At 45.9% G+C, this 27,205-nt stretch overlaps 2 protein-coding genes across 2 annotated transcripts in view; one reads left to right on the top strand and one right to left on the bottom strand.

Annotated features, from left to right (window-relative positions):
- LOC144103508 (uncharacterized) overlaps positions 1-11,682 on the bottom strand; it is a 28,029-nt gene extending 16,347 nt beyond the window's left edge. Inside the window, exons 1-3 of the mRNA XM_077636208.1 lie at positions 11,627-11,682; positions 7,930-8,053; positions 1,831-1,893 (exon numbers count right to left, since the gene is read on the bottom strand). Coding sequence (XP_077492334.1) covers positions 1,831-1,893; positions 7,930-8,032 — 166 coding nt within the window. The 5' untranslated portion in view covers positions 8,033-8,053; positions 11,627-11,682. The remainder of the gene's footprint in view (positions 1-1,830; positions 1,894-7,929; positions 8,054-11,626) is intronic.
- A 3,517-nt stretch (positions 11,683-15,199) lies between these two features.
- LOC144103226 (uncharacterized) overlaps positions 15,200-27,205 on the top strand; it is a 49,070-nt gene continuing 37,064 nt past the window's right edge. The window contains exon 1 of the mRNA XM_077636000.1: positions 15,200-15,274. The gene's annotated coding sequence lies outside the window, so the exon portion shown is untranslated. The remainder of the gene's footprint in view (positions 15,275-27,205) is intronic.

Here is a 27,205-nt window from a genome sequence, read left to right as displayed (position 1 = left end):
ACCGGCGGCGCTCGTTCCCATATCGCGCGACATTTGGTGAAAGCGGTTTTGCAACCGCGCCTCATTTACCAAGCACAGTTCCAGCACTTAACCAGAGCTCGGTGGGATCGTCTGGAAGCAGTCGATTGAGAGACAATGAGAGCTATCACTTGCCTTCCCCGCATCACACCGATCGTGGAACTTCAAGAAAATGCGCAGCTAAATACCCTTGACGAGCTTCTGCAGCAGCGCCGTAATGGTAGTAGCCTTAAGGCCACCCGTTTTCATTCATCGCGAGCACTCCGGACCTTTGCTTCATCACACACCATACGGTTGCCGCCACCATATGTTCTTCCTCCATGAGAATTTGTGCAGATGAGCGACAACATAGCTACCGATCTACGTCACCCAACCTCACCTCATGCGGCATCGTCCCTTCGCGAGCGAATCGCGGAACACGATAGTCACCTACCCGGCTGGTCAATAATTATATATGTTGATGCCAGTATCCAGGGCTGTGTAACAACGACTGCAGTTTACTGTCCCTGCAAGCCTACACTTAACAAGACGGCCAGGTTTCGATTCGCGGAACCCCCTTCTTCCTTCTGTGCTGAGCTGGTTGCTATACAAGACGCGCTTCGCTCTGCAGTCGCAGTTACCTTGCTCTCTACAGCCCACATTATCATCCGCACTGACGCCCTTCAAGAAACTCGTCTTATCCGAAGCGTCAGGCGCACCCCAGAATTGTGCCAGAATATACATCGCCTGGCGGCTCGCATGCCGCAAGCCATTCGAATTGAGTGGGTCCCACATGACCTACACAATTCAAAAAGATCTGCAGATTCTGCAACCCGCTTGCCAACCCTACCCACGTGAATGCCTCAATTCCTCAGTATGGATGATGCTACCCTCTTTCTTACGAGAAAGGAACACATCCCGCGCCGCACACGTTCTCTCGTCCATCCGTGTGCGATAACCCTCCCCCGCGGTCTTACCCGTGCAGAGGAGGTTGTGCTCCGGGGGATCCGGGTCGGAGTTGTCCTCACTCCTGCCGTAACTCGGATGTAGCCTCAATTTCGCCACTTATATCGTACGATGTCCAGTCTGCAACTCACAAGACACTGAGGCTGACATTCACAACTTGTTGTGGGATTGCCCGGCACTGAAGCCAACGAGAATTCGCGACCTGGCAGCAGCGGATCTCCACCCAGACAACCCGTCCTTATATATTGATTGGACGCAGGAGCCACATCATCGCTTTCTTCTCGCGTTCATTAGATAGGCCCACTTTTCCTGCTTTATTTAACACCCACCAACTCTTTTCTTTCCTTTCTCTTTTCTTCCAAGCTCCCCTTATGCCCAGAGGCAATAAACAACGCTATAAAAAAACAGCTTTGCTTGTATCATGGGGTTCGTCACCAGCACGACGTTTGATTATGGATGCTCTCAAAGCATCAAGACAGCGCTCGGCTCTTACGCAAAAATGTAGGCGTAAGAATTTTGATCACTGAAATTCTCAGGCGCATATTATTGCCAGCGGATAATATATTAAACTTAATCGTTGGTGTGAAACAGCGCATGCAATATATATTCATAGATAGAGCAGCAATTCATTACGATACTAATTTTTCGTTGTGTAGTGCGAATTTGAAAAATTTGCAGGCAGTTCAGTCTGATATTGTGTAGTACTGAAGAACCAATCTTCGAAACACATAAGGATGCAGAATTTCAGCTGAGTAGGGTTAAGGTTGAAGTATTTTCTCTCCCTTAGCGCGCCTTTCATAACACGACTGGACTCCTTTATCTTCTGCGGTAGGTATTCGATAAAAAACATGCTTTGTACATGCTTACCGGAACCTGTAGAAGCATCATATGCGGTCGATAGATAATAGTCGTCGATTTGTGTGTCTGAACCTGGCAAAAACAGAAACACCTATTTTTATGGCCCAGTACCACTTCAGTAAATATTGATACTTCCTGCCAGCGACATCAACGGCGATAGAAATGGCAATAATCTGATTTCGTGAAGCAGGTTACATCAAATACTGCAAATATTTTTAGACGCTTGTTTAGATAACGCCTTTTTTAAACATGTTCTATTAAAAACTTTGCATTTAGTGCCCAACACTTTCTACTGTTTCAAAGATCTAAATCTATATACAAAAAAGCATAGCTTGAGGCAAAATACCCAAACAAACTTTACCGCACGGCGCCTTCCTTTGATGATTAGCTGCTTGTTTTCCTGGTGAAAAGCGTTAGAACAAGACGGCGTGATGGCCTAGTGCAAGCGGTTCGGCCCTCGACACTGACCGCTAAGTTGTTTTGCCCTTCGTAGCACTAAAATCACAGGGTGGTGACGGCAGTGAGATCAGAAGGCAGACTGGCAAAGTTGCGTCAAGCTTCGCAGAGTGTCTTGGGTTACCTTAGCTAGCAATGAGAAACAACTCAGCGGTGGTGATAATAAGTGCTATCGGCGCTGGATGAAGAACAGAATCACAACCGCTCTAAACCGCGTTCATTTTAAGACCGTTTACGATAATGTTTAATATCATAAGTGCAGTTGCCCGCGGCTGAAATCTCGCCTAAAAAATCCTACCGCATTTCTGGTCACAAACAAAGCGATGATTGCGCGCTCTATCGATTTAGAGCATAAAAAAAACATTGCCAAGCTTCACGGCATTACCATGGTTCTAATCGTGACTTCGTCTCATGCTTGAAACAAAACGCAAGGGGGTGAAAATAAGCACTGAGCATAAAAACGCTAGCGTTGTAGGGTTTTAGGCTCCCGGCATGCAGAACTTCTCTGAATGCTGGGAGGTCCTCGCACTTCATAGCCAAGTTCTCCAAGTCAGCGAAGGATCATCCATTGTTCTAATGAGCACCGCACTTTTCCACTGTCTGGGACAGCGAACAGGCGACAAAAACTAGGTTTCATTCAACTGGCGCTGTATTGCATAAGAAGCCATTATCCACTTTCCATTTCATTTGTACTGACTTCAGCATGAAGGCAGCATCGAACTAAAGCAGCAACGGCCGTCCTAAAAATGACAAGTTAGGGAGTCCCCATTTCTACAATAGCTTTCGCCAATCAAATCACCGTACACACCGGCTCCCCATTGGCTCTGATATGCTGCCTATGGCGATGTACGGTCGACAATGAGCCATTGTCTGCATCGCTTCCAAAGGAGGCGTGAAAGCGGAGGCGTTTGTTTTATTTTCTATGTACACAGTTAGTTTCTATAGATATGTTCGGTCTGTCTGTTCTCTTGCACTGCTCTGTTCTGTGATTTTTTTTTATTTTTTTCTTTCTGGATATACAACTAGTTTCTATAGATATGTTTGATTTGTCTTCTCTTGCGTCGTCCTTTCCTGTGATTCTTTTAGACTCGTTTTCTGAATAATAAGAATCGAATGAATGTTTATATGAGGAAAATCAGGAGCTCAGGAACGGTCAACTGTGCTCTCTTGCTAAGTAAGATTTAAAAGTGCTCCGGAGTCCAGTACCCGCAGTTGTAACAGCCGGAATAAGTTCAAATATACAGAGCCCTCTGGCGATTAATTTAACCACTGTCCAGTGCATTAGCGTACTTCTGTATACCTTTAGATCGGGCGACGGGAGCTTTTGAAACACCTCCTCGGAGGACTGTCGCAAACCGGTCCTGCTGCCGCTTCTTCCATGCTAGCGCCAAGTGCGTATCACAGTGAAGTGAGCACTACATCAACGACCAGGAAGCACTTAATGCAATTCTGGATCAGTCTTTGTAGAAAGTGAGAAAGGTAAGAGAAATGCACAGATTGAGTTTCCTCCATCGCAATATGAATTATGGAAGTGGTCACACTATTAGCAATAGCCAAAAGAAGATGATTTTTTTACACTACGATAATAACACTTCAAATTTCTCCTACATTGGGCTCTTCCCTATGCTGATCTGTCACGGTCAACTTTGTGGTCATCGGTGTCAACCTCATCGCACCAACCACGAGTGAATCCAGAGCACTGTCGTTAGCGCCTGTATTGTGTGTTCTCTGTTGTCTTCGTCTGCCTTGCGCTATATATATATAAAATGCGAACCAGCTAGCCCGAACCAAGCTTCTGATGACGTAACAACAGTGTAATATATTACTGCTTTGAAGATATCATTAGCCAGTTCTGGCATCACCACAGCTGCTGCTCAACCTTCTTAACATTACTCAACGAAAAAAGTTACTGACTCCAACTTATGCTCCCTGGACACTCTCGCCTCTCCAGATAAGCCAACCCAAACCAGTTGTAAGTACGAAGAGACACATGCTACAGGCGGACTTACTGCGAAATACTCGGACTTTTTTTGATGAGAAATACTCTGCGTACATCGACAGCTTCAAAGATGGCTCGACTTAGAGGAGTCTTCCTCTTGTGATTTTTTTGTTGGCTTGGGAAGCCAAACGTTTGCCCATCACATGCAACAGGAGACACCGTCCACGGCAGGTGAGGTTCACGGGATTAAAGACGCTGTCTCCTATCTCTCGCGACGAAGCCCTGGCTTCTGACATGTCTTCACGGACAGCAAAACAACGCTCACTCTCTGCCCACCGTATTGAAGGAAAAAAACTTGAGAGCCAGTTTCTATCCAAATTAGTTATCTACACCACCAGGCCACTTTATTATAATTCAGTGGAGTGTAGCTAACAGTAGAATCAGCGGTAACGAAAACGCGGATGAAGCAAGCCGCCGATGTCGTGGGCACCGTAAATGCAAGTTTACTTACTTCACGAGTTCTGAGGCGTCCTGAACACCCAAAAAAGCACTCACAAAGAAAAAACGGATGTGGAGCTTGCCGACACGTAATCACAAATTTCTGCACTTCATCTACGCAGAACTCAGATCACGACTGTCACCCTGACTTCTCGCCATCTGGAACCTCTTTGCCAACGACTTCGTCTAAGCGCTGTTCAGTTCAGTTTAGGTGAAGCGAGCAGTCCTTTTTGAGACAAATGCGGCTCACTAGAAACCGTGGAGCATATTTTGTTAGAATGTCCAGCGTGTACTGACCAGTGTGCAGATTGTGAATATCTTATAAAATCACACAAGCGTCACTAATATTCGACTGTGTATTACAACCTTTAGCTGGCCACAACCAGCAGAGACGCGCTAAGAACCTTTTATTTTTTTCTTTGAACAACATTATTCTTCGAGACAAATTTCAATCCCTTGGTTCAGCACTCTCAGCACGCATTCCCTATGCATCGATTCTTGTCATGTCATTTTCTACACCTCTTTCGTTCCATCTTTCTCGCACTGAAAACCTTCCCTACACAGAGCAGCAAGTCAACGAATTTAAACGCCAGCTGAATGTGTGTTACTAATAAAGAGCTTGTTTCTCTGATTTAGAACAACACATTGAGTTTCCGTTCTCTCAAAAAGTAGCACGAACTCGAGAGACAGCTGCGCGAAAAACGGTGGCTTGTGCCACGAAGTGCCCCTTATGTAATAAGCACGTCTAATTCCTGCTACTAGACCATATGAACATTAGCATCACAAGAGACCTACAAGAGGTTTGCTGTCATGAAACTTCTCTGTAACCCAATGGGAGAGCTTTGTTATGTGGCCCGAAGCGGCTGCGCGCCGGTGCTGTAGTCAAACGAGGATCATGTTTTGGCGAGCGGCGGAACGGATGGGTGACCGCCTACGCGTAGAAAGCGGCGTTTCGCGATGTGTCGTTTCATCGTTTTCTTGTTCCGGCGATTTATCAGTGGCAGTGTAGGAGTATGTGATTGGCTGTTTTGCTGTGAAACGAGCGCTTGCTGTGAAACATGCCTTCACCTAGTTGCACGACGCGCGGCCACTCCGGCTACATGGGCAACGACGAAATTGCATCAGCTTTTTCTTTTCCCCTCTGACGCCAAACTGCTAGAGAATTGGAGAAGCGCCATCCTCCGAAAAGAAATTTGTTGCTGCTCCTCTGATTCACCGCGCTTTCGCATTCGTCAGAAACATTTCGATACACCTGACGTCGTTTGGTACGAATGAGTTAGTTGTGAACGAGGGCTTTATGTCGCTGTGGCCTGAGCTGCTCAAGCCGCAGCCTGACGCTGTTCCAAGGGTACTCAAAGGGCTTTCACGATGCTTTAGAAAGAACAAATCACGCTTTTGGCCATGACCAAAACGACGCCGTGTCGCAACGGATGCCTGCACTACAGCGGGCCCTCCGGATATCTCCAGCCCGCACTACCCGGCTATCGACGGCGCTACAGACGCTTTAATATAAAAAAAATAGCTGTCTTGTGTCAGTACGTCAGACCTTTAACAGAAAAATGAATTGGCTGGCGTTCAGATGTGGAATGTTCTCGTGCTGCACACACTAAAATTGCAGCTTCGCAAGACGACGTACAGGCTCCATGAGAGTCAGCAGAAGCTTCATAAAGTCGCAACATGTGCAAACAAAATGAGCACCAGTACGTGCGGAATGCCCAGCCAGTGCAGGCAAGACGTTGAGCCAATAACAACTCCTATGCTGGCACTCAATTGTCTTTCTGCTTTGTATACTATATGTAAATAAAAGGTTCATTCTGTTAAGACACTTCTTTTCTCATTTTGCGCTATAATGTGTAATGATACAATGCTGTAATGCCTAACAAAAATGCGTGGTTACGAAAATACGAAAAAGCAGTTTCTTTCATTTTGGGCACGATTCCGTACTTTTTGACAGCTAGCAGTGCCTCTACTATGAACATGAAGTGTTATATGAAGCTTTGTTTTATTATTGTTAAAAAGTGCCCTGTAACTAGCTGTGTTTACAGCAAAGAGCAAAGCCTCTGTACGTGGCGAGTGCTCAGTGTCAAGTATTGCAGCGGCGACGCTTTAGGAGCGGGGTATTCACTGCGGGACCGCGAAGGTGGTGACCAGTACCACACTGACAGAAAGTTTGACGACTTAAATCATTGCCATCCTTATCGCTCACCCTTTACGTCTCGTAGAATAATCATGCGCGACCATGTGTTCGACGGCATTGGTGCTCTACTGTTTTCTGCGGCATGATGATGCGACGTCCTCAAGCGTCTTGAAAAACTGGACGCAAAGCAGGTTTGACACCGGATCCGGGAAAGTTCGACAGATCGACAACGGCTTCTTGCTACAACCCCACAGAACTCCGGAAGGCTGCCAACCACACGTTCCGCCAAATACAAAAGCACAACACCGCGTTCAGCAAGTATAAAACCAGGACGAAGTCGACTGAAGTAGTGCGGCGAGCAGCATGTACGACCCGCTCTACAACGTTCGAACTGTTCCTGGGATGTAGTGCAAAGTATAAAGGTTTAGCAAAGCGCATACTATCTATATTCAGCGCTTACGTCGGCCATCAGCCGGCAGTGCGCATGCGGTGGGAGGACAGAGATGCACAAGCATCTGGCTTGGATTAGGCCTGTCGGGGCCATCTGCGCATGCGCAATGGAGGTTGGGTGCCGCGGTAACCGCTGACGCGAGACGTTCCAAGACATGGTCAAACATTTAATTCTAGCGCAGCGTGTACTGTCTGCCGTCACCGCTTCGCTATGCACTAAAGCTTAAGCGTAAATGGAGCCGATTGGCAAGGCGCTGGACAGTTGCGATTGCGCGTAGCCCTACGGTGCGACCTCCCTTCGCGCATTGGCGGCTGGCAATCACGGTAAGCAGCGATAGCAAACGGTATGTGCTATGCTAACGCTCCTTATTTTATATTGCGCCTACGTTTACAGGTAGAGATACCGAAAATTGTTGTATTTCTTCCAGTCTTGCTAACACCACTCCTGGAAATCGACAGGCCTAGGCTGGCGAACCCAACAGGCTAAAACAGTCACCGCGGTGTAAGGCAGAGTGCAGGCTTTCGCAGCAAACAGGCACGTTGTTTATTTTAAAAAAATGGCATTTTCGCGGTAAGAACTGGTTTTCACGATAAGCAGAATAAAGTTAGGAGGATATTTGAAACGTACGTTCTTTCAAGAGAGCTTTCCGTCTTTCCTGCAGGTTAACCACCTGGTGCAGGATAGCACCGCCGTCGGAGCGCATGGCACGAGCAAGAGGAGCAATGCTCATATCATGGCTAAGAAGTCCTCTCTGAAAGCACAAGAGATAGTTCAGACTCTTTCCAACACCAGGCTGCAGGAATACATCAAAGCAGTGTCGTAATTGAATCATTTTTGAGGTGTTCCCCTTTCCTGTGTGTTCTGCTGGTATAAAAAGCACGGCAATTGCAGCTGCTTCAGAATCGGGTATCCAACGTACTTTTCTAGCATTGGCTTTCAGAGGCTTCGCGAGGTTTTTTTTTTTGTGCAATCTAGGCACATTTGTGCTTTTGAATTGCTTCACATCTTACCGGGGCCGATCGCCAGCACCTTCATTCTCCGAACTTCTGTCTATTTAGCGTAACTGGTCTGTTTGGACGCCGGTGTTCTATTCAGTTCCACCAAAAGGTGTGCCAAGGAACAATTGTATTATGCGTGTACTAAGTGAATACCGTGTTTTAATGAGAACAATAACTGGTTTCACTTAAGAAAGTATGTTTTTACACTAGAAAAGTACGCCAAATTAAAATCGGGTAAGGCCGCGACAAGCGTTTTTCCTGCCAAACTGCTGTGAAGTCTGGACCTTTTCTTGCTATTGATATCTAAAGCTTTTCGGATAATAACGTTTAAAGAACGGTGCCAGGATTCCTCACTTTAGTTAGTAAAATCTGAATTTTGAATCGAATTGCCACAAAAAATGTGCAATATAATTTTGCATTTTTCTCGGTAATAAATGAATCATTACTTTCCGATCAAACGTCAACAGAGCGATAAACAGCCAAATATCAAATTTTTCGACCAAGTTTCAATAAAACTGACTTTAGTGTTACTTGAATGTAAAAAAAAGGGGGGGGGGGGGATTCACAGCGATTTTACAGAAGCAGTAATTACCAACAAAGTTTACAAAAGGATCAAGTTATTGCACTCAGTACCGGCATTCAGGCTTCGGTGGAGACCGGCATATACTCGTAATAAACTGTGTCAACCATCCATTCACCTATACGGAAGAACCGTATTGGCTTTTTTAGCTGCTAGAGCTGTAGAAGCGCCAGTCTATGGATATATCTGTGGCGTGGTTTGACACGGAAGCCGCATCGTAGGACAGGCGGGAGCGAGGAGGAAGAGAAAAGAGCCATAGAGCCCAGTGTCGAAGCGAGACAGAAGAGTCGGCCCTTAACACCCCATACGAAGCAAGCAAGTACTCATAAAAAACTGCGATAAGAAAGCAAAGAAAATTGAAGGAGAGCCATTGAATTCAATGGAAAACTGCGAAAGAGAAACTGAGTAGAACCCGAGGTCCCGGAGCTCGGTGCGTGATGTGGTCGGCGGATGAGAACTACTCACGCGCATGTACGGCACTAGATGCACAATACAGTGCGGGCTGGCGACAACGGCAAATTAACTCCCATATGTTACCCTATACATTTCGCCGCTACCACACCCACTAGCTTGACCCTCGCACTCTCCTCCACATGTGGGGCTGCCAAGATCACCATGCGCTACTTGTTAGATTGCCCCAACAAATGGCGGTTCCCTAAAACCTAACTTATCCCAGTCGTCGTGGACGGAAACTTTCTGGGTTGCTCGCCCAAGTGACCAAACTTGGCTATTGGACAGAGCTCTCTGTCAAAAGGAAGCCCATGTAGTCCTGGATAAGTAGGCTCCTATCCTTGAGGACCTTCTTTAATTTTGTTTCAAATAAAGGACGCAGCCACCACTAAGATCAGGCACACACGGCCAGGTCACCGGCGCCAAACAAGCATTTAGTTCTTGCCTCTAACATTTAGAGAAAGGGAGGAGGGAGATGTTCCGTATGAAGTGACATGCTCGCTTCTAAGTGTTAATAACGCCAGCTACGATTCCAACCATTAGGGTCTCTTAGGCAATATGTATCACAAGATAAGCCTCCGAAGTCTGAACTCTCCATCAATTAACGGTGAAAGAAACATGCTTCATATTCTGCTTCAATAATTGAAGAGGTGGTAACTTCCATTTATTTTACCCTCAATGATTAGAATGACCACCTATATATGACGTAGAATTACAGCGCAATGTAAATAAAAGCCACAGAAAGAGAAGTTGACTCACGAGAGCTGAATTGAAACTTTTTATTAGAATGAATATCGACGTATGTGCTAATTTCGGAGAAAAGAGACAAAAAAATAAACAACCAATAGTTGTTGCATTCTAAGAGAAAAAAAATCGATATTATTGCTTTTGTCAGAGGTACCAAAGAAGTGCTAACACAATAATCAAACGGACTATAAATCTCAGCAGCATCCACAATCTCCCACCCCATCTTGCAAGATCCGGTGCGCACTCCCTTTTGACGCCAGAATCTTTGTCTCCTTATTTACATTCACGACGGCGCAGGACAAGATTTCTTGTGCTTGCATGGCAAGTTCTACATTCATGTTACTTCAGGTACTCATTGAGCATATTCGCGTCTGATCGATGTGAAACGTACCAGAGGACAGGAAAACGGAGTATACTACGCCCTGCACACAATCAACAAGGGATTTTGATGAGCAGTCAGACAGTGCCAACGCCCTTTGTCGTCCCCTCTGTTCTTCCCCGCACATAGCCTATGCATTTTATAGTGGCTGTGAATGTATGGTACTTTGTAGTCGCAACAGCCACTAATCTTGCTGAGTCGTTGCGACACGTTCTGTTAGGTAGACAGCGACAGCTACCTTACTTCTTTCCCGAGGTTCTTGTTCATTTACGTTTCTGGCAGTTGCACATTGTTTCTGCTCCTTCAACAGGCGTTCAACAAAAGACTTAACTGCGGGTTGAGGGAGCATGTAGACGACGCTGAGATATCCAGGTTGCATGACTGTTATGTTAGGGTGCCTTCAATATTACTGACCAAAGCACAGCTGAGGATGTTGAGGTATTGCACCACCTATTGCACGTTTCCTGTTTGTGTAATTCTTCAAAAATCAGTGTTAAATCGAGTTTCTTTCCACAAAGTGTCAGTTGCAGCCAGCAATCGTGTGTCAATTTGTATGTTGCGTAGCTGTGTTACATTGCAATTTTAATCATGAACGACGAACTAGCCTGCGCCCATACGTTAGCCCCTATACATGAACGATGTAATTTCTACTGCAGTGAAGAACAAACACCCAATCCTTTTTTTAAGTGAAGAAGTCTGACACGAAGCGTGGAATGCCAGCAAGGAACTGTTCGAGAATGGTGGCTGGTGTGGAGTGCACAAGTCTCTTCATCCAGTGAGCGAACCTTTAGCAATGAGCCTGCAGCCTAGTTTGGTGTGCCACGTTAAAGCGTAACCATTTCTCAAGCGCACTTCATAGCTTAAGTTGGTACATCAGCCTCGCTCTCACATCTTTTGCTCACATAGTGCGCATTTCGAATTTGTCTTCTTATATATTGCGTACATTTTGATTTTAGGTCGCATAAAGTGCACAAATTTCGGGAAATGGGATAAAAACGGGATAAACATGGGATTGCTCGCGCTGCTTGTCGCAACAAATTCTGGATTCAGCAAGCTTTTTTCACTTATAACGCCAACATAGAACAAGGCTACTTTTCGGTATAGGTTCGATAACTATGACTCCATCACATTTTAATTTTCCCGTTTGTCTGATAAATAATCGAAACATACTACTTCCAAGCCGTCTTCCAGTTGATTTACATGAACAGATGCTTTGTGCTCGCTGTCGTGGTACAAGTTTTCTTCTAGTTCCGCTCCATTTACCTGTTAAAGAATATACCAAAACAGTGCGAGTAAAACAATATTTTGTGCAGAATTTCAGTAGCGATACATTTGAAGCCGCACCCGGCATTAATACTTAGAAAGCAGGAGTAGGACGCTCTCCATATCGTAATTAGAGAGATCCCCTCACGTACTACTCAAAATTAATTACAATGAAAAAAAGCAAACTCCTCAACAACTTTTCATCAAACAAAATTTGCGTACTTTTCTGCTCGTAGTATAAGACCAGTTTTCTTTTCGACTTTTAATAGAGAAATTTTTGTTCCAGTGTCATACCAAAGCTAGCTATGCTTGATACCTTGGCGCCGTCGCGGTGGCTGAGTGGTTATGGTTTTCGACTGCTGACACGAAAGACGCGACTCCAGCCCCGGCCGCGATCCGGACCTGCAGTCCAACCCGACCGCGGCAGTCGAATTTCGATGGAGGCGAAATTCTAGAGGCGCGCGTACTGTGCGTTGTCAGGGCACGTTAAAGAACGGCTGGTGGTCGAAATTTACGGAGCATTTCACTACGGAGTTCCTCATAGTCTGAGTCGCTTCGGGACGTTACACCTCACTAAACCTAAGCCTAAACCTAAGCTGATATCTTAGCAATGTTACAGTTTAAATCCACTTGTTCTCTCAACACAAAACTACAAGCCGAAATCAAATTTCAGGAGCGATCTTTAACTGCCTGAGATGTACGATTAAGGAGCTGTATGATCATTAAAGGACATAGGCCAACCGAAGTCATTTATTTTTGCGTGTAATATATCGTTGCTTTAGTTTTAAAACCTGGGAGTGGAATGATTTTTCAAAATATGTGCTGGCAAAATTTAGTAAATTCATCAAATTTTACTCGTAGCAGCTGTCGTAATTTTAAGGTCACAGAGATGTCTTGTACAATACAGCATTACAAGAGCGTTCACTGTCATCATGAGGCCATTCCTAACGACACCGGCTCAGTTTCGCGTGTTTATGAACCTAATTTTAGGCAACAGCAGTCATGAAGCTGGGCTAATTTTATTGAAATCAGTTGTTTATTGGGATGACGAGGTTTGAAAAGAGAATGACTCATTTCGTTTCAAATTTTATCATAATTTGGAGGGACGATTGATTGTCAAATGCGGTCTCCCAAGTTTAATCAAATATGACATCAAATATTTTATAATACCTCGAAGACCATGACATCTTAATAAAACCAAAACTTCGCATCATACAATGAGCAAAGTAATAGTGACACTAAAAATTATCGAAACATGACAGTTTTGTTCATATAGAAAAGCGGCACCTTTGTAGAGACACGCATCAGAATTTTGAGTGCGTGCGTCTAGTGCTGTACCTTCGCAGGCACCATTTGGCAGTTTGCGGAAAAAATAATTTTTCCACGTACAAATAAATTGTGACCATAAAGAAACCAGCATTATCAGGTGTAAAAAGCGAAATAATGGAAGTTATAACATCGAAACCCTGACAGCTTAGTGAATTTCTCGTTACTTCAGTAGATCGCAGTTTTGTCTTGTTCGTATACACATGACATGATGATATTATGCATATTATTTTGACTAGTAAATCATGCATGCTACTTGAGCGCATTTGGTTTTCAAGTATTACTAGCTTTGCTGCCTTTACGCTCGTATTTTTTACAATCGCAACATAATTTTACAAATCGTACTAATGTGAAATGCGATTCTTAACTTTTACTCACAAACAAAATTAAATCCTTAACATTTTTATCTACAATACTGCATTTCCTGGTATTTTGTAAAGAATTTTGTAAAGTGTGCCACAAACTATTAAAGCACCAACTGGGCCTAATGGAAAAGGGTCCTCACCATTATTGTTTACAACGTTTCTTCGAACAGAGATTACAATTGACGCCTGCAAGATTTTAACTGGGAACTTACCCCCGTACTTTCTAGAGTACATATAAATTCGGTATTAGATGCTTTCCTGTTTCTTGAGACATTATTGATCTAGTCTTTTGTTTTGTGTGGCGTTCATATGTGCGCAGATGTTGGGTTGTGTTATAGGAAATTAAAACAATTGCTGCATAGCTACTCTCCAGTCATATCTTTGTTCAATTGCTTCGTGGCTCAAAAAAGCCAAATGAAAATTAACGCTAAAAATTCAGATTTGTCACGGTATCCACAGCATGCAGCTAATCTTCCATCTGGTGCCCCACTAATATTCCTCTATAATCTCTGTAATCTTTCAAATAACTTGGTTTGCAGTATCCTACCAGTTTTGCTAAGTGGGCTGATATTATATTACTAAAAGCTCAGACCCCATGCTCAGTTAAGGCCGACGTAACTTTCATGGCCTAACTGGTCGTTATGCATGTAATAAACCAACAGTATGCGTAGCTGTGCTGTTGAACGCTCGCTCTTATTTAGGGCTTTTTCGCTATATAGGCCGCAAGGAAAAAGGAACGATATGTCGGGAAGTCCATTTGGGAGTAAGAGCATGAGCAAGAACAACAGCTGGGAAGAGAGGCATCATGCCAGCTGAAGTCAATGAAAGGAAGGCATGTTGCATATCATGCAGCGAATAAGAGTGAGTTGGCCTCATGCCAGCCAGCAGCCGACACATAGTCTGCTGAGCGGAAAGGCGGTGGTGTATGTAAATATATCTCGGCATTGTGGCTGGCTCTTTTTTCACATGGCCGCCGCGGTGGCTGAGTGGTTATGGCGCTCGGCTGCTGACCCGGAAGACGCGGGTTCGATCCCGGTGACGGTGGTCGAATATCGATAAAGGCGAAATTCTAGAGGCCCGTGTTCTGTGCGATGTCAGCACACGTTAAAGAACCCCAGGTGGTCGAAATTTTCGGAGCCTTTCACTACGTCGTCCCTTATAGCCTGAGTCGCTTTGGGACGTTAAACCCTCATAAACCTAAAGTTAAAAATCTTTTTTCACATGGGCAAAAGCACTGAAAAATAACGGTACACATGTTATCACGCAGTGGTGACGGCAGTCCAGCAGCCAGAAAATAAAAGAAGCTATTTGGCTCACACATGTCCATAAATGGACTGCATTACTGGACTGCGGCGACAGCCACAAGTGTGCTCCGTGGTCGTTCAATAGAATGCCTGCAGTTGTTGGCCGTGCACCAGTTAAAGCTTGCAAGGAACCTTGCCAATAAGAAACGAAAAGCAACTACAATAATCTGGGAACATGTGGAGGCAGTTGTGTGACGTAGTGATCAATCGAGACAAGCCTTGTAGCATCTCCCGTCACAAACAATATCAAAGCCACGTGTCGGAGGCCTTGAGCATGAACAAACAAGGAGTACAGAAATTCGCGGCATCGCTTCCTTGTCATAAAAGCATCGCGCCAATGCATTAAAATGCGGTAAGGTGACCAGAAAGAAGAATAAAAACTTAACACAGAGTGTAAAAAATAACATCGAAAGTAGAAGTGCGCTGTCCTTTAGCACGCATAATACGGCTGTAGACCCAAGAAATGAACATGTTATGCTCATGTGTGCCTTGCTGGGATGCTGTCATTCTCTCAGCGATGATTTTATAGTCCAGTCCGCCTAGTCGACGATGAATCTTGGGTGAGTCAAAATAGCAGTAGAATGTTTTTCCCTCAATCCACGGCTACGGATGGGCGTCCAAACCTAGACTCGGTTGTCTGGTCTGTGTTCGGCGTCGCGTCTTCGTATGTTGAAGCGTCTGGCGTCGGTCCTCTGCTGGTCTTTGTTCCGTAATTGGATAATTCGTGGGGTTTCTTCAAAGGACTGAAAGTAAGCGGCTACTTAATTGTTGTGATAGTGATGATGATTGGTGATGTTTCGGAACATGGCGCCGACCACTATGATTGACTTCCTCTCATGTATGTGCCTAGACGATGTAATTTGGGTGGCCTTATGCACAGCTGCGTTGCACGCAGACAGTGTCGGGTAGATTGTTATCGCAGCTATTATGCTCGGCGTCGGCATATATAGCGACTGTGTCAACGATAGTTTTCTTCAGACGCCCTGTAAAACCGCTGTACTGCGGACGTTACGCAGAAGTTCGCCGATGGCTTTGTGGCACTAGTTGAAAATGGCTTCTTTAAGATCGGGTGTAAAAGCTGTTCTCGTATTCGTTATGGCCACTCCTGGAGCGCCATGGGGCCAAAGGATAATCTGGACGAAAAATTTCGCCACTTCCGCCGCAGTACCAGTCGGAAGAGCTTTATCGGAAGGATGTCGGAAAGAGGTCTATTCCAATCTGTTGAAAGCGCTTGCCACGCGATAGGTCCAGCAGGCCTGAACGATGGCGTCTGTCGTCGCTCGCGCTCATGTCATGTTTTGAAGTTCCTTGCGACATCCCGGACAGTCGTGGCTACGCTATTTTTCTTCAATACGACGAAGGGCGCGGGCAAACCCGAGGTGCCCAGCTTTTGGTTTGTCGTCGGAAGCCTGCAGAATCTTCTCTTGTAAGGAGATCGGAGGGACGAACAGCTACGTAGTCTTGTTGAAGGCGAAGTTCCTCTTGACGGCAATGCCATTTTGCAGACAGCAAGAGCCTCCCTCTTGAACGCTGCTGGGGGCGCGAAAGCCTTTCCTTCCAGATACTAGACGGGACGCTGTAGGCCGCAGTCCGAGCGTTGGTGTTGCAAGAACTCCCTGGATATTATCGGTCCGAAAAAGTCAAACTCACCGTACTCTTCCGATGCCTTCTCAGCAGAAGCTGAGTGATAGGCAGTCCACATCAGTGCGCTTGCGTTCAGATTTGTAGACGACGGTAATGTCAAACTCCTGAAGCCGCCTGCTCCTCTAAGCGAGGCGGCTGGAGGGGTCCTTCAAATTGGCAAGGCAACACAGAGCGTGTTCATAGCTGACCATCTTGGTTGGTCGTGCATGCAGGTAGGGTGGAGTTTCGACGCAGCCCAGACAATGGCGAGGCACTCCTTCTGCCTTGTCGAATGAGAAGCTTCAGCCTTTGAAAGAGAACGGTTTGCACACGCGATTTCTTTATGCAGTCCTCCTATTTATCTGAAAGAAGGCAGCCCGAGACACGCTGCTTGCGTCAGTATGAATTTTAGTGTCAGCATTTTTATCGAACTGCACAAAGACCAGAGGCGTCAGTAAATGACCGTGAAGTTCCTTGAAGGCTTCGCTTGCGGCACTTCGCATTTAAATGGCACACTTGTCTTTCTCATCTAGGTCAGAGGTTCGGTGATGCGCGAAAAGTTCTTGACAAATCGTCTGTAATAAGCGCGAAGTACGACGAATCTGTGCACAGCGTTCTTGTCGGTAGGAACTTTGTGATAGCAGCTGTTTTCTGCCGGTCTGGGTGCAGTCCATCTCTGCTTACAATGTGTCCCAGAAACAGCAGCTCCTTTCTGTTTTTCAAGATTAGCCCGGACGATTTGATTGCTTTCAGGACTTTTCGGAGCCTTTTAGGCGGTCATCGAAGTGTGAGCCAAAGACAATAAAATGATATAAATAAACTGAACAAACATTGCATTTTGGACCCGCGAAATTGTGTCCTTTGCCCGTTTGAATGTCGCCGGTGCGCAGCGGAGTGCAACCGGCATCACCTTGAACTCAAAGAGGCCATCCGGAGTGATGAATGCGGTCTTCTCTCGGTCTCTTTCACGGCTACGATTTTCCAGTAACGACCATTGAGGGCAATCGAAAAGTACCTGTCATTGCAGAGGCGGCCCCGTGTGTCATCGATGCTGTGAACGGGGCATACAGCCTTCGTTGTTAATGTTGTTCAAGCGGTGCTAATCGACGTACAATCAGAGTGCGCCGTCCCTCTTTCGCACCAGAACAACAGCTGTCGCCCAGGGGCTCTTCGACGGCTGTATGACGTCGCGGCGAAGCTTTTTTCCACTTGTTCCTGGATGGCGTGCTCGCCGCGACGCAGGGTAAGTGCTTTGTCGGAGCGGTCTGGCGCGTTATGTTTGGCAATCAGATTTTTCGGACTTTTGATGGAGCATAGAAGCACTCGCAGGAACTTTGAAAAAGGGTGCGCATTTTATCTTGCCTGTTTCAGGGCTCCGCTGACTTGATGTCGAATGTGGATGAGTCCTGTTGGTTAAGCGAATATTCTGCGGGTCGGCCGGAGAGCGCCAAGGAGACTCTTCCGTCGTAATCTTCGTCTCAAAAGGCGATCGTTGTGCCTCGGTTGATGTGTCGGGATTGTTCGCTGAAGATTGTCATCAGCGCCTCAGGTTGTAAATTTCGGAAACGGGCGACGCCTTTCGCGATGCCCAGACCTCCATTTAAGAGAAACTGTGTGTTCCTCCCTATAATGTCCTTGATGTTCTTGTTAATGTTGGCACCCCCTCGACAGAGGCGGGACGCTGATTTTTTCATAGAGCGCATTCAAGGTGAGGTGGTGCTCCCGTACAGACTTAGAAGGCAGGACTACCTCTCCGATAACGTGATGGCTTAGGATGGAAGCTTAACGATCGCTCGGTGCTTAGTTAAAAAGTCTACAGTCCATATCTTGGATCGCGCCTCGGGAACATTGCTTCACAATATATGAAGGTCGCAGGGTAGATATGGCCGCTGGCCATTTCTTGTGCTCTAAAGTGTTCTGACAGTGAAGGTAGGTGGCCTCGGGTTTGTGGGCTGCCCCAAATAACCGTCACTTTCTGGTGCTGCATGGCTATTGTTCAACTTATCACAGAGGTACAGTGTCAACTGGCGAGCAACATTTCAGTTGAATAACACTTAAAGCTCAATGGTTCTTGTTCTGATATTGCCGGTTGTCCTTGGAGTTTGGTCTCGGTATTCTCAGTGGTATGATCGCAGATGCCGCAGATTGTCCTCACTTTTCATACCCAACCATTCTGAACAAAAGCATTTTTGAGCGGGAAACCATCCATGAACGGAATTTTTTCGCACATTGCAAGGTTTTACTATCAAATAAACATATCTGCTGATCATCCTACAGCAGGGCTTTGATTTTTTTCGATTTACGTTTTTTTTATGGTCAGAAGCGTTCCACATTGGTTATACATAGCAGGCTTCATAATTCGATGTCATCGATACAAACACTTCAATTTTTTTGTACTTATCCGAGAAATGTACCATTAAATTCAATATTTCCATAGAATATCTTAATAATTTCAAATTTTCTTAATTTTTGCTCCGAGAATAATGGACATGACAGGCGAAGGCATCATTTTGAATTTGGGTCGCGATGTCGTCGAACTCATCCTCGTCTGCGGCGTCATTGTAGCGAATGCAGCGGGCCTCTGTGTTTTGGGCGGGGAATGATCTTGGTGGTTTCTCTGCAAGCAACCTAACCTCCAAAGGTTGCTTTCTTTGGTTTAACCTCTGGAGCTTAGGGGACCTTTGTTGCACTGCCGCTGCTTAAATACGGCTTGGCGACGCGAAACGCGATGCTGGTAGAGATGAGAACCGGGAAAGGCGGTTCGGCACATGGCCCTTTCGATAGAGATTGTCCTCCATTTCTTGAGTGCATTGGCTTAAGCGTGGTCGTGATGCGTCGATGGCAAGACCGCAAAGACCGATAAGTCTGTACGGGCAGTGACAAAGATTGTGTACGGCCACACCGGAATTGAAGCACCGAGGGCACATGTCGGATGCCCTGCCCTGCATCTTTTGGGGCTTGGGCGCTATTCGTAGTCAGGGCCAACGGGGGTAAAGAGGTGGCGTGCTGGAGCAACTGATCCAGACTGAAGAGGATTTGTGGGGTCTCGTCGGGGCCGACGCCTGCGTACCTCAACGGCATAGGTCATGGCTTCAGCCTCCATTGGACGCTTCGATTACTGGGAGCGAAGCGCATGCTGGACATCCCCCGCGAGGGTCACTGCTTGAGGCTGGTTGGAAGGCGGTAACATTCGACGCAGCTCTTCTTGAACAATGTTCCTGATACGATAGCGTAGGTTGCGTCGGGTAGATATCGGATAAGCCCGGCGAAATGTGCCTCTTTAACACCTCGCTTCAAAAGCTCCACCTTCTGCTTCTCTTTTGTCAGAATTGATATGCCGAAAAAGAAGATTCATTGATTTATGTAAGCAATCACTGTCTCATTTGGCTGTTGTGTCGGGGATTGCGGAAGCAGCTGCACTCTTTCTTTCTGGACAATGCTTGCGAAAGTGTTGAGGAACTCCCGTCGAACGGCTCCCACGTCACCAAGGAATCTTCGTGGTTTCCATGCGACATCCTGGCTGAGCCTTCCAAAGTGAATGAAGAGTGGTTCAATTTCATCTGGTCCTCCCAACTGTTGAGTACAGCGACACACTAAAACTGGTCCATCCATTACTCTTGATCCTCGCCCGGGGAATCGTTGTGAATAGACGGCAGTCGGGGCTGATAAAAAATAATGGAGGCTGAGGTGATTTTAATGGTGGACGTCAGCGTTGCGGAGTCCTTCTGTATACTTGCTTGCGATTCAGTAGAAGTCCATTTTCATGTGAACGCCCCTGGACAGGACGGCTGCTTTGGAGCTCGTCTTAGCGTGGGACGGCTTCTGTTTCGTTTCCATGATCGCTTAAAGGGAACGGCTTAGGCTGCTTCGGTGGCTTCCAGCTGTTGAGAGCGACTCGGATATTTATTAGCACCTCTACTGAATGTAACTTGGTGGTGACGCCAGACCGGCAGTGGGGAAGGCAGAGAAAAGGGTTTAACCTTTGTAGGGCTTGCTCGCGCCCACAACGTAGTGAATAACTAGACGGTGGTGTTAGCCACAAGCGTATCCCTCAGTCATTCAGTAGATTGACTGCCGTTTTTACAACATGAACTTGTGGGCGAGTAGGTCAGACATGGTTCTTTTAAACCAGCTTAACGGCTTGAAGCTACTTGCTATGGTAAGGCGTGTTGCGCGATCAGCTGAAGAACCCCAGGCCAGTAGGTGTGTTTCCGACGGAGTGGATGTTGTGCTGCGTTCGATCCCTTCTAAGAAAATCCTCCCGATTGCTAAGACTGTTCGATTTATGCGGGACAACAATCTGGTTTTGCTAACCGCTCAAAAAGATGGGGCTTTGCTGTACTTTCAAAGGATAGCTTTAAGCAGAAAGCAGGCGTTTCAGCGTTGTGTTTTGTCCCTTCCCTGTTTGGCTTTGAGCCATTGCGCTGGTTGACAATAACTATGCAGTTTTTGGCCGTGCTAAATTCAAAGCTGGCAAAGAACCTTCGAGATAAGGAATTAAGAGGAATTACAAGAATAAGAAAAAAATTCTGCACAGCCTTTCTATTTTTGCGAAGCAATACTACTTTAGGTCGCACTTCAGCCCGTTCCGTGGCGTGGCGGTGGTAGGCACCACTGACCTTTAGCGTCACCTCGCTGCGTGACGTCACACCACGTGACCTAGAGTGACGTCACACCAGCTGTGTAAAAACGGGGCCCCATCTCACGCCGTCGCGAGGCGAGGCGGTAGCCACCAACGGCGGCCTAACTCCCGCTCCTCTCACCAGGGCGCTACGGTCAGAGTGATGTCACACCAGCTGTATAAAACAGCTCCGCTCCTCCCGCCAAGGCAGTCATACAGCCAGATGTTACGATGGTGCCTACGAACAAGGCAGCTCAGCAGAATGCAAAGAGGAAGCATCAGCGAGCTACGGAGACAGAAGAAGAACGAGAAGAACGACTTTCTAAGCGGCGTGCCCAGTATGCAGCTCGGCGACAACGTGCAACCTCCTCTGTGGGAACAGCAGAAGCAAAGAAAGAAATTATGAGTTTGCCCGACAGTGAGTCTCCTTCTACTAGTTCGGAACGCTGGAACGCGACTAAACGGCAGAGGCGTGTCCATGAAACCCCGGAACAGCGGCAGCAGCGGCTCGAGAAGGAACGTGCGTTTCGAGAGAAGGAAAACGAAAAGCGAAGAAAACAGCGTGCAGAAGAAACACCACAGCAGATACAAGAGCGTTCGAAGAAAAGACAGGAGAAATGTCTCACCAAGGCTGGCCCGACTCAACCCGAAGGACACATTGCAGTAGAACGACGTGAAGAACATGCGAGAAGAGTAAAGGAGTTTGAGACGGCAACGCGTGAATTCAACAGACGCTTTACTAACAACCCGTTCGGCTTCGCAATCACCAGGCTTAACCAAGCTAAGCCACGGCCGTTTTTTTCTTTAGTTTCAAGCTATCATCAACTTGGTGCGGGCACGAGGTGTGGGCAAGCACTGAACAAATCGGTACCACACTTAGTTGAAGATAGCTTGTACCTACAGATAGAAAGGCTGGGAAAAGGTGGGCGCCCAAGGGGCCTTCTAGTGTCTCCAGCAGAAAGCTGTTTGAAGAGAATTTTGCCGCAAAAGAAGGCAGACAGCCTAAAAAGAAAAAAATCAAGAGACCGCTCATCATGCTACCGTATATCGACTGTATAACACAACAGTTCAAAAAAATTGGCAACCGGTTAAACGTGAATGTTGTGCTCTCTGCCCCAAACAAGCTCAAGGGACTAAGCCGGTAGGTCAACACAACGAGGCCAAACGAAGGGTGTGGAGTACGACACGAGACAAAATTCCTCGACTGCTCAGTGGGGGTGGTCTACATAATACTTCTTTCTTGCGGAAAGGTTTACGCCGGACAGACCGGTCGCTACTTCAACAATCGGCTAAGGAACCTCCGGAACGCGTGCGACTCCCTGCAATAGTATGGCCACTTGGCAGCCCACAGTCCCGGTTTGGCAAGAAGCAACCCCCAGACGAATCCTCACCCACAAACATTCGAGGCGAAAATCCAAGAAACGACCATTTTGGCAAAATCTCTCAGTACTTTAGGAAGGGATATAATCGAGGCGTTCATAATAAAGTCTGGTTTGGAAGGCGACTGCTTAAGAGCTCCATCGATAGCGCAGACAAAGAAATCCAGCTTGTATTGCAAGAGAGAAATTGCTGCAGATAGATATCGAAGGCGCTTAGGAGGAGGCGGAGGAAGAAGAAGAGGAAAGGTAGAGAGGTTAACCTGAAGAATAATCGGTTTGCCACCCGACACGGGGCGAAAGGGGTGAGGGGATATAAAATGAAAAAGAAAGTAGAGTCACTATGAAGAGTCAGCGTTCGTTAAAGTCACAGCCTATCGCATGAAAAGGAACGGATGCGGCGCTACCCATGTCCAACACCAAAAAAAAACCCGGCTTCGAAAATTATTACAGTTTGAAGATATCGCATTGCCATGAGGCAAGATTAAACGTCTCTCTCTAAGTCGGCTATCAGTACCCACTTGTGTTTTTTTTTCGTTTTCTTTCCTTCTTTCTCTGGGATTAAACTTTCACTCGATAATGTGCGCTTAACCGCGTGGTCTTTGTGTTTTTGTTTCCTTATTACTGTCGTCCTGCACTAACCTTGCTGCGCCAAAAAAGGCTTGTGAATGTTAACCAACTACCCCGAACCCAAGCTTTACTTACGGATGTAGCCGAACACGCGTGTTCAGGTATATTTGTACTACTTCGTCACAGTTATGGGTGAGCGCTCGTTATAAAATTTTACACTGTCCCAATGCAATTTGTATTGCTGGTTCACTACAGGCAAAACGCAAGCGCTAGTCTCAGCCTTGAAGGGTGCGGAAAAATACAGCTGCTTTACGTGCAGGGCTGTCGCTGACTTTGAACTTACTCTCCAGTAAAATAAGGTTTACTTCTTTTGTAATGACTACGAAGCCTTTATCAACGCCGCGTTTCATAGGATAGACGTCCAAACGCAGGGTCGCTATGGTGCTGAATAAAGAAGAGCCAAAACAAAAACGAAGGACTCGCCAAGCCATTGCTCGGCCAATGGACTAGTTTAGTCATTCGTTTTACTTATTGTGTTTATAACAGCAGCTATGAAATTTCACATGATGATAGAGGTGAGCGCATGTTAAAAACAGGTGAAAAACCCAGTTATGATCAAGCTAATGTGTTTAATATCCATGTATATTGAGGATCCACCGAAAATCAAAATATACAGGCAGCGTAAACATAATAGATGTCACTAGAGAAAATATATTCATGCTTTTCAATCGAAAAAAACAAGTGATAGGGCAATAATGATAAAACAAACTTACCAAAGAGTTTGTTGCCTTACTACGAAGTGTCCAGATTCTTCAGACAATAATAAACATGAGCGCACTCAAACAAACGTGCGCTTTGCATAAACGTCTATGAGCGTAGCGCAGCTAATTCAAGAAGAGTCGTGGTCACATAATTTCCTGGACAGGAAGTGACAGGTCTATTTTGATCTATCTTCATTTCGACAGTGTCCCCATCACTAGACCAGTCGCGGTGGCTCAGTGGTTAGGGCGCTCGGAAACTGATCCGGAGTTCCCGGTTTCGAACCCGACCACGGCGGCTGCGTTTTTATGGAGCCAAACGCTAAGGCGCCCGTGTGCTGTTCGATGTCAGTGCACGCTAAAGATCCCCAAGTGGTCGAAATTGTTCCGGAGCCCTCCACTACGATACCTTTTTCTCCCTTTCTTCTTTCACTGCCCTCCTTTATTCCACCCCATAGGGCGCGGTTCAGGTGTCCAACGATATGAGACAGATACTGCGCAATTTACTTTCCCCTGAAAACAACTATTATTATTGTTAAGGCGACGTCAACATATTGGATACTACTAGAAAAAAAATATATTCACGCTTTTCTAGCGTAAAAACAATTGCTAGGACAATTATGATGAACAAAACTTCCCAGAGTTTGTTGCCTTACTACGATGTATCCAGAATCTTTAGACAATAATATAGGTAATAAATAGAACACGAGCGCACTCAAACAAATGTGCGCTTTGCCAAAACGCCTATGAGCAGATAATTCGAGATGAACACGTTACCTGGTTCGGAGTGCTATCAACAGTTTTACGCATGTGAGCAAAAGTAAACTATGCATTGGAGAAGGAATCTCACCAGTGCAGTATTTCGCCGCTAGAGAAAAAAACATTGCAATAAACAGAAAGGCTCTTCGCATTGTGCCTCTTTAATTTCTGCACTGTTGCTTCAAGCGCCTTTCTAGAATGTGCTTTATACAGTGCAGAGTTTCGTTGTTGTTAAAGCTGCACCAAAAAAATGCAACAAAGCCATTCCCTGTTTTCCACAAGCATGCCATGCATCATTTTTACACTTAGAATATAGCCATGTCGCATAACTAAACGACTCCTGACATGGGTTTGAAATATGAGTTATTAAACAAAATACAAATGCTAGTCGAGCAGGGTGGGAAGTTTGGTGCAGTGAACCTTCTTTGTACAAGGGCCCTTTTAGGTGTTCAGGGCAATTGGTCAGGGAAGCTACCGTACTGGTACGACTGGAGGCGAAATGAAAGGAAAGCAAGTGCTGAAGTTGGACACGTAAGCGGTCGCATTACACGAAAAGTTTTTCGGTGAGCGAAATAGCACCGAAAAGTGACTAAAAAATCTCGCTTCGTCTATAGAGAAAACATACGAAGCTTTTCGTCACGCAAATAAATAACGTGAACATGAAATTGTATGTTTACTTGTGTGCTAAAGCGATCGCATATAAACCCAGTGCCTACTTGAGCCATCAAATTATTGCATTTTTTTCCGCGCGCATTTAACGGGCTTGTTCTGGTGCGCGCTATGCTGATGATGAGAGTAAAAGCTACTAAATTTTCTGTTCTGAACCTGGGAACATCAAAGCCATAGCATAAAGGGCTATAAGACGAATGTGGAGTCAGCTATACTTCACACTGCGTACAAGTCAATAGAAGTGTTGCGCTAGAAATCAGAAAACCAGCACCGAGGGTCACAAAAGAATTCATTTTCTCAACTTGTCTTATTTAGAATGGCATGCGCTTATTGCAATTGATTTTCGTATTGAATGTGGTTACTTGTTCCAGGAGCAACTCCAGCTGAGCTCGCTTCGGAGGTCGCTAATCTAGTTCTCTGGCGATGGTAGAAGTAAGCCTAGTTGGGCTGCCTTCGAACATGGCTGCGCCAGTTCTTTAAGCGCTTTGTAGAAAACAGTTACCAACTACGCTTTTTAGCACAGAAATGGTCATGAAGAGTGCTTTTCGTTTTTACGGCTTGAGCCGATATGCGGAGCCCACGTCGAGCCGTCGCGTGAATGATGCCGGTCCGAGGTCACCCATAAAAGCGGCCAGGACAGAAACAAGACATAAGGAATGGGTGGTGGTTTTCAGAGAAAGAAGGAAGAATGAGAATAAGAAGGAGGGGAGAAAATAGATTTAGGAAGATGGTGAGATAGAGTCTTAAAGAAGAGATAAACGCAGCGGTGACGTGACGCCCACCGCTCGCTTTAACAGCCGCAAAGACCATCGGCCACCAGAGCCGGTCTGATTGGTTCTGTGTTTCTCTCTCTTCACGAGAGCGTACAGTTCAGAAGCGCAGTGTTCGATGACAGGCAGTGCAGCCAAGTCTCCCTGTTGGGCAACCGGAGTACGAAATAGCATAACACAGCCTACGCTTGTTGCAGCAGGCGCCCTTTTCTTATTGGTTTGTTAGTCCTCCAAAGAAAAAGCTGAAAATATAAATGAGACAGAGAGCTCACTCCTCAACTGAATTTGCAACACACTCTCTGGCTATGAACTGTGCATTGTCGTCTAAAACAACTTCCATCTGCGGCGCGAACAGATCACATAAGTTTTATCTCGATCAGAGTTTAACCTGAGTCTAGTATCGTCGCCAGACCTGCCGAAAACCAGCAAAGCAAGGCCGTGAGCCGACCAAGCTAAACATATACTTCCCCACGTAAATACGATATAGCTACGTTACAATTGTACCAATTTATTGTATTTCGTTGATTGTGTTACAAATTTTCCTTATTTATATTTCAATGCTACACTTCTAACCTTATGTCACCTCTCTGTTTCTGAGCAAGCGAATTTCAAATCGCTTTTTGTTATCTTTCACGGCAGATGCATTCCCATGACCATTGTTATCCCACAGCGACAGGGCCTCTGGAAGAGGTATTGTTTACGCATCGACACCAGAATGGATAGCATAGCATGCGAGTGTAAGGTCTTAATTTGTTTCTACACATAAGCCACACACTGCACACGTGTCATCAGCTTGGTAAAATTTATTTTTACAGCTGCGCGTTCTAAGGCACCCTTGGCTTGCTTCAAATAATAGGGCACTGTCTTTTGAGTTATCATGGAACGATACCTTCGTGGTCTGCCTTATCCAATTTCGATGTAGGCGTTCACTCCCCTTCTTTTCCATTGAATTAATCGAGCTTTTACGTTCTGCGTTTCGCTCCTGTCGTTTATAGCTCTTCTCCATCTCTATGTCCTGCATACTCACGGGCTAGTTGCCTTTTTCTTCTCCGCTGTTGCCATTCAAAGCTCTTTCTGTATAAGTATTCAAATAGCATACCTGTGCACCCATTATCACCAAATTCCCTCAGGCCGCCTTCGTATATTTTACTCTGAGCTGCCGTCGCTTCGAGCGATGCCCAGCCCATATCCCTCGGTACTGCCTAATTTGTTTTGTCGCCGTGGGCACATGGTGAAAATTTTTCAACAGCTCTCTGATTTATTTCTAATCTCGACTGAACTTCTGCTTTTACGCAAAATACCGCATTGTGAAGGTGAGATCTGTCGCGATTATTTCATTCCAAAC

Source organism: Amblyomma americanum, chromosome 9, assembly GCF_052857255.1.
Source record: "Amblyomma americanum isolate KBUSLIRL-KWMA chromosome 9, ASM5285725v1, whole genome shotgun sequence".
NCBI lineage: Eukaryota > Metazoa > Arthropoda > Arachnida > Ixodida > Ixodidae > Amblyomma > Amblyomma americanum.
Note: the sequence above shows the minus strand (reverse complement) of the source record. Positions and strands in the feature narration are given on the sequence as shown.